We start from the raw sequence: 8,549 nt of genomic DNA on the forward strand, positions 1-8,549 counted from the left end.
CCTGCCGTCCCCGCCATCTGGGTGCGATTCTCCATCGGGGGTGGGGGGTGGGGATGGGGACGCATTGAGGAACCTGGCCTTGGGGCAGCAGAGAGAGTAAATCCGGCCCTGGCCATAACCCATCCCAGCCAACCATAACCCAGTGCAGGTAGGCAATCGCGGTCCGGAGAGAACTGCCACTTGGTCCGTGTCCAGACTGCGGTCCGCCATTTAGTGACCCCTGGTTTAGGAAGACTCATGAAGAAGGAAACATGATCAATGTAGCCTGGCCTGCGGTACAGCCATACGATGAACAATTGTGATAATAGGCCACAACTATGGCCAATGAAAGACTTATCCCGGGGAAGTGGTCCTACGAGAGGCTACTGGGTAATACAGCCGGCAGGGAAACTGAAGAGGTCACTCGGTGAAAGACAAATCCACATCATTATGCAGAACTCTGCTGCACATCACTAATTACTCCGACAGTTATAAATCTCAGCGAGCAGCAGGCGAGGATTATGCAGGACAGCTGTGAGGGGGAAGGACGTGGGAAGGAATCTCTGATCGTTATGCCAAAATGTACCTAGATGACTATCCCGTGACAAATCAGGCCGGTATTGTGATTTAATGTCACGTTACAGGCAGGGGCGTAACTAGAAATCACAGGGCCCCATAGCAAAATTTTGTATGGGGCCCTGTGATTGCTAGTTATGCCACTTGCAGAGCCCACCTGTTATACCAAACAGCCCACCTCAGAGTGACCCTGCAGAGCCCACCATAGACTCTATATAGTGGGCTCTGCAGGGTCTGCACACCTCTTACCTGTCAGCGCTGCTTGCCTCCGTTCTTGCCGTGCCCCGCCTCCTCTTCCGTCCCCGTGCCCCGCCTCCTCTTCTATCGAAGAGGCCCCGTCTGCTCTTAGGTCGCTGGCCAGTGATGTAAGAGGAGGTGGGGTTGCTTTTAGGCGGGCCCCGCCTCCTCCACTGCGAACGCCGGCCTCTTCTGCCGCAGCTGCTGGCTGTCACTGACACTGCTCCGCAGAGGCTGTGAGGGGAAACGCCGCTGCTGAGCTGTGTCAGTGACAGCCAGCACCCTTAAGGTGCCCATACACCTTGTGATTATCGTACGATAATCGCAAGGTGTATGGAAGGCGTGCATCCGTTTCTACTGTACGGTCGCACGTCTTTTGTCGAACCAGCATGCTAGAAAACCAGCCGAGAATCGTCCGATTGTCGGCGGGTTTGTGGCGTGCTCGTTCGACAACTGCAGAACGGGCCGGTGTGCGCAAGCGCACACTGCCCGTTTAGCATTGCGGTCATTGGAAGCCCGCCCCTCAGCGGGGCAGGCTTTCGATGATCGCAAGTACGACCTGCCTGTCCAAGATGGGCAGATCGTACGAGCTTTTAATTAGCTTACAACCATCGCAAGACAAAAGTCTTGCGATGGTTGTAAGATGTATGGGCACCCTTACATGCCATAGCGACCCAGGAGGCCCACACGGCATCAGAGGGATGCCCTGGCTGGGACCCCTGTGCCCGGGCCCAATAGCGGCCGCCTGGGTCGCTATGGCGATTGTTACGCCACTGGTTACAGGCATGCAGCCTCTTGCTTTACATCTCCAGTTGAGGAAGTGCCCGTACTGGGGGTTAAAAAAATCAGCCCTCAGCAGGTGCCTTGGCATTTGTAATCAGCAACGTGTGGCTTGGGCCTCTGCGGTCTGACTGGTACAGTACAGTGTATCCAAAGCCGAAAGATTTCTATTAGCTTTTGGCTTTGTAATGCACATTGTGAGGAGCTCAGAGTGTGCAGTGAGATCAGAGTGTGCAGTGCAGGAGAGGAGAGGATACATTGGAAATCTCTCCATGAGTGGAATCATTCTTCTGGGGAATTTATTCTGGACACCACCGGGTTCGCTGGGGTTGGCTGTATATTATCTAAGTATACTTTTCTCAGCTATAAATATCGTTATAATGTTACATAATCTAAGCTGACAACTCATAGAGGTTTATGTGACTCGTTCATCTCTTTATTTCAGATCCATTCGGGGACACAGATGACCGGGAGCCCCTGACAAATGAAATGAGAAGCGGTCCTGTTGTCATTGGAGGTGACTATTTAATATTAATAAGTTAGAATAATAAAGACAAACTGACATCTGGGAATCCTAGAACAATGACACACTGACACCTTGGGTTCCCAGAATAATGACACACTGACACTTGGGGCCCCAGAACTATGACACACTGACACCTTGGGTTCCCAGAATAATGATACACTGACACATGGGTTCCCAGAATAATGACACACTGACACTTGGGTTCCCAGAAGAATGACACACTGACACCTTGGGTTCCCAGAATAATGACACACTGACACTTGGGGCCCCAGAACTATGACACACTGACACCTTGGGTTCCCAGAATAATGACACACTGACACTTGGGTTTCCAGAATAATGACACACTGACACTTGGGGCCCCAGAACTATGACACACTGACACTTGGGGCCCCTGAACAATGGCACACCGACACCTTGGGTTCCCAGAATAATGACACACTGACACTTGGGTTTCCAGAATAATGACACACTGACACTTGGGGGTCCCAGAACAATGACTATTTGACACTTGGGGTCCCAGAACAATGACACACTGACACTTGGGGTCCCAGAACAATGACATATTGACACTTGGGGTCCCAGAACAATGGCACACTGACACTTGGGTTCCCAGAACAATGACACACTGACATCTGGGGGTCCCAGAACAATGACACACTGACACCTTGGGTTCCCAGAATAAGGACACACTGACACTTGGGGCCCCAGAACTATGACACACTGACACCTTGGGTTGCCCAGAATAATGACACACTGACACTTGGGTTCCCAGAACAATGACACCCTGACACATGGGTTCCCAGAACAATGACTATTTGACACTTGGGGTCCCAGAATAATGACACACTGACACTTGGGGTCCCAGAACAATGACATATTGACACTTGGGGTCCCAGAACAATGGCACACTGACACTTGGGTTCCCAGAACAATGACACACTGACATCTGGGGGTCCCAGAACAATGACACACTGACACCTTGGGTTCCCAGAATAAGGACACACTGACACTTGGGGCCCCAGAACTATGACACACTGACACCTTGGGTTGCCCAGAATAATGACGCACTGACACTTGGGTTCCCAGAACAATGACACCCTGACACATGGGTTCCCAGAACAATGACTATTTGACACTTGGGGTCCCAGAATAATGACACACTGACACTTGGGGTCCCAGAACAATGACACACTGACACTTGGGGTCCCAGAACAATGACATATTGACACTTGGGGTCCCAGAACAATGGCACACTGACACTTGGGGTCCCAGAATAAAGACACACTGACACTTGGGTTCCCAGAACAATGACACACTGACACTTGTGGTCCCAGAACAATGACACACTGACACTTGTGGTCCCAGAACAATGACACACTAATTATAATAGTATCTGCACTCACGGTTTTCTCTCAGTCCTCCTGCAAAGTCCCGCAAATACCTGTTGATCCTGCCAGTGCAGTCTACCTAAAGCAGCTCCCTGTGATGGGGTGGCAACGATGCTGCACTGCACCTGAATTCAGAGTAAAGTTGTCACTTTTATGTAGGGTGTGTTTGCTTGCACTATAGTGGGAGGAGAAGATGTTGCAGGAGGGGGTAGCCATCAGCATTGTCACGTGACAAGTGGGGTGCAAGAACATAGACACACTGACCTCCGAGGTCCGCAAAGGCACAGCAACACCTGAGATCCCTGAACAGTGACACACTGACACTCCCGGGTCACAAAAACCACAGAAATGACACATATTTGTACCTTCAAGATCAAGGGCCTGAAAATTCTACAGAAAAAAAACAATAGTATTATTGATCTTTTGATTCTTTATTACATGCAATATAAACAGAGTTCCAGTAATATAATATCACAAAGATATTATTATAATTATACAGGATTTATATATCGCCAACAGTTTGTGCAGCGCTGTACAATATAAGGAAGACATTACAATCACAATACAATTCAAGACAAGATGGTAAGGAGGGCCCTGCCCCTGAGGGCTTACAATCTAAAAGGGAGGGGCCAGTGATACATGACACCTTGGGTTCCCAGAATAATGACACACTGACACTTGGGTTTCCAGAATAATGACACACTGACACTTGGGGCCCCAGAACTATGACACACTGACACTTGGGGCCCCTGAACAATGGCACACCGACACCTTGGGTTCCCAGAATAATGACACACTGACACTTGGGTTTCCAGAATAATGACACACTGACACTTGGGGGTCCCAGAACAATGACTATTTGACACTTGGGGTCCCAGAACAATGACACACTGACACTTGGGGTCCCAGAACAATGACATATTGACACTTGGGGTCCCAGAACAATGGCACACTGACACTTGGGTTCCCAGAACAATGACACACTGACATCTGGGGGTCCCAGAACAATGACACACTGACACCTTGGGTTCCCAGAATAAGGACACACTGACACTTGGGGCCCCAGAACTATGACACACTGACACCTTGGGTTGCCCAGAATAATGACACACTGACACTTGGGTTCCCAGAACAATGACACCCTGACACATGGGTTCCCAGAACAATGACTATTTGACACTTGGGGTCCCAGAATAATGACACACTGACACTTGGGGTCCCAGAACAATGACACACTGACACTTGGGGTCCCAGAACAATGACATATTGACACTTGGGGTCCCAGAACAATGGCACACTGACACTTGGGGTCCCAGAATAAAGACACACTGACACTTGGGTTCCCAGAACAATGACACACTGACACTTGTGGTCCCAGAACAATGACACACTGACACTTGTGGTCCCAGAACAATGACACACTAATTATAATAGTATCTGCACTCACGGTTTTCTCTCAGTCCTCCTGCAAAGTCCCGCAAATACCTGTTGATCCTGCCAGTGCCATCTACCTAAAGCAGCTCCCTGTATAAAGACACACTGACACTTGGGTTCCCAGAACAATGACACACTGACACTTGTGGTCCCAGAACAATGACACACTAATTATAATAGTATCTGCACTCACGGTTTTCTCTCAGTCCTCCTGCAAAGTCCCGCAAATACCTGTTGATCCTGCCAGTGCAGTCTACCTAAAGCAGCTCCCTGTGATGGGGTGGCAACGATGCTGCACTGCACCTGAATTCAGAGTAAAGTTGTCACTTTTATGTAGGGTGTGTTTGCTTGCACTATAGTGGGAGGAGAAGATGTTGCAGGAGGGGGTAGCCATCAGCATTGTCACGTGACAAGTGGGGTGCAAGAACATAGACACACTGACCTCCGAGGTCCGCAAAGGCACAGCAACACCTGAGATCCCTGAACAGTGACACACTGACACTCCCGGGTCACAAAAACCACAGAAATGACACATATTTGTACCTTCAAGATCAAGGGCCTGAAAATTCTACAGAAAAAAAACAATAGTATTATTGATCTTTTGATTCTTTATTACATGCAATATAAACAGAGTTCCAGTAATATAATATCACAAAGATATTATTATAATTATACAGGATTTATATATCGCCAACAGTTTGTGCAGCGCTGTACAATATAAGGAAGACATTACAATCACAATACAATTCAAGACAAGATGGTAAGGAGGGCCCTGCCCCTGAGGGCTTACAATCTAAAAGGGAGGGGCCAGTGATACGTGAGGAGGTACTTTGCTCTACTTATTTTATTATAACGGCATCTCAGATGGCCACACTTCTTCTTTTTTTTTTTTTACCAGTTTATAATCCCAAACATCAACATACTGTATATATCTTGAATTGTTTCTGTTCTTGACTAAGGGGTCTATTTAGAAAGAATTTGCAGAGCTATTCACCCTGCGAATCCACCAGAACGTTTGTTCTGTCCAAATAAAAACAAAAACGAATGTTCGTAGATATATTTTCTTTTCAGGTTGAATGTATTGTGGTATTGTGTGGCAATCCCACGGTAGAACTGGGGGTTGTAGTCACCCAGGACTCTCAGCCTGAGCAGTTCCAGGAGGCAAGCTTTTGTGCTGGGAAAGAGCTGACTTTGCGGTTCTCTCCGGGTTTTCTGGATTTGGCATGGGATCCTGGAACTGTGAGATTTCTAAGAGAATTAGGAGGGATGAGATCTCTAGTCCTGGGTATGGGGTTTAGTAGTGGCCAGCACCTAATGATTGCACACTTGTGCACAGACCTTATGGGAAGGGTGCTGGCTCATGTTCAGGGCTCCTGCTGGGAAGAGCAACAGAGGTGTTCTGGAGTCAGGAGGACTCCACCCAGATGTCAGAGGGGAGCCAGGTGGCTGTGTGTGCTAGAGGCACAGGGACATTGTAGAAATGTCACCAGCACACCAGTCCTTTTAAGATCCCAAAAGGTTCATTTATTGAAGTTTTTTGCTATATGACCAAACAAGCGCTTTCGGGACCGCACAGGGTCCCTTCATCAGGCTTTAGCATTGACCTAGATGTCCCCTTCATCAGGCTCAGAATGAGGCCGGGCTCACAGGGTCCCCTTCATCAGGCTCAGAATGAGGCCAGGATCACAGGGTCCCCTTCATCAGGCTCAGAATGAGGAGCATAGGACATAAATATGGATATTAATACTTATTTCCATCACTGTGTGACTTTTAGATTGATACGTCTCAACCTTCCCCCATCAGCTGTAGTGTCGAGAAGGCCATAGTTGGCCATCGTAAATTAATTCCTCTGCACATCTGCAGTGATGGTAGCTGCCGATTCCTGTGCCGGGATCTGGTGCTGTTGCTAATAGTTTGAGTTTCTATAGAAAGAATATTATCCCTCCTTGGTCTGGGCATCTAAGCTTCAATGCCATCTGGTCATGAAAAGTTAAAGGAGAACTATGGGGTTAGGGCACAAACTAGCATCCTCCCATCACCCGTCACCCAAAGCTCAGTATACCGCGAGCTACAACTACAGCGCGTGGTATACTAAGATGCCTCAGCCGGGACGGATCCTGATATTACTGTCTGGATCCACCCAGCTGCGTGACTGACAGCTGGCTCTGCCTATCTAGAGGCAGAGCCAGCTGTGACCCGCCCCCTCCCCCGTCCGTTCCGCCAGTCAGCACTGAAGGATCGGAGCGGGGATAGAATCCCTGCAGGGAGCCATGAGTGACGGATCCTGATATTACTGTCTGGATCCACCCAGCTGCGTGACTGACAGCTGGCTCTGCCTATCTAGAGGCAGAGCCAGCTGTACCCTCCCCCGTCCGTTCCGCCAGTCAGCGCTAAAGGATGAAAGCGGGGAGGGGGGAGAATCCCTGCAGGGAGCCGTGAGTGATGGTCATGGCTCTCTGCAGGGACAGGATCTAGAAGTGAGCGAGCGACGGTATGTGTTCACTCACTTCCCGATCTATTGAGCCGACCTGTGACAGTTTCATTGCCACACGTCGGCTCGAACTATGAGGCTGAGTGACTTTCACTCGCCTCATAGTTCTCCTTTAATGCAGACTCTTCTTTTTGGAGAGCAGTGGTATTCTGGTCCTTTTAAATGCATCTTTTCGTCTTCCCTTTGCAGGTGTCATCGCCATCACAATATTCATCATTTTTTGCATCGTGGCAATCATGACCAAGATTGTGTACCGACATAAAAAGACACACGGCAAAAGCCAAACCAGAGAAAAGGAGTACCCGGGGACCACGGACTATTCCTTCCGCAACGACGTGGACTTACAAAACACAGTCAGCGAGTGCAAAAAGGAGTATTTCATTTGATAGACGGAATTTCGACGACTTTATGTTCTCCTATTTTTGGGGCCGTTTTTAGGTGCATTTACAGCTTTTTCCTCTGGAGAGAATTTTTTTTTTTCCCAACGCGAGAGTTGACTGCTTAGGAGGGAGACGCATCCGCGGATATTTCAGCCGTTTAGGCAGCGCGCGCCTTTCGTCTTGGGGATCCACTGAAGCTGGTGGTTTTCCCGGGTCAGGTTTAACAATCTCTCTTTTTTTTACAGTCTAGTCAATACATGTGCCTCGTGGTCTTCAAGAATGGAATCTTTACCCGCTGCTTCAACTCCAAGCTATCCAGAGTCAACGGGGGATTGGCCTTTGTGTTGGACCATCAAAACTATGTGGTGCCATGTGGATTTCCACAGAGACTTTCCCGAGATCGAATAATAGTAGTGACAAATTTCTAACTCCAATGTTGCCACCCCTAAAAAAAAATGTTTGGACGGAATTGCTAACTGCAGTTTAGCAATGGGAGTAGAAAGCCGTGCTGGTATATTGAACAATATGGAATGCTCGTTCACTCATGCACCATGACTAATATATACATTATATTTAGGAGATATAAGCATTGTAGTCCCAGATAGGATTTAAAGGCAGCAGTCTTATATTTTCCTATAATATAAAAACAAATATTTTCTCACATTTATGATCCTGATGATCTCTTAAGGTGTATATATAGCCAAACCTTTTTTAATGGAAAAGGAAAGGAATAGAATCCCTGCCATGTTTTTTTT

The 8,549-nt window shown here is 48.2% G+C and overlaps 1 protein-coding gene across 1 annotated transcript in view; it reads left to right on the top strand.

Moving 5' to 3' along the window:
* Positions 1 to 7,833, top strand: part of LOC108796998 (contactin-associated protein-like 5) — a 283,699-nt gene extending 275,866 nt beyond the window's left edge. The window contains exons 24-25 of the mRNA XM_018568564.1: positions 2,018 to 2,089; positions 7,604 to 7,833. Coding sequence (XP_018424066.1) covers positions 2,018 to 2,089; positions 7,604 to 7,800 — 269 coding nt within the window. The 3' untranslated portion in view covers positions 7,801 to 7,833. The remainder of the gene's footprint in view (positions 1 to 2,017; positions 2,090 to 7,603) is intronic.
* Positions 7,834 to 8,549: the final 716 nt, after the last annotated feature.

This window comes from Nanorana parkeri, unplaced genomic scaffold (assembly GCF_000935625.1).
Source record: "Nanorana parkeri isolate BGI_ZX_2015 unplaced genomic scaffold, ASM93562v1 scaffold1209, whole genome shotgun sequence".
Lineage (NCBI taxonomy): Eukaryota > Metazoa > Chordata > Amphibia > Anura > Dicroglossidae > Nanorana > Nanorana parkeri.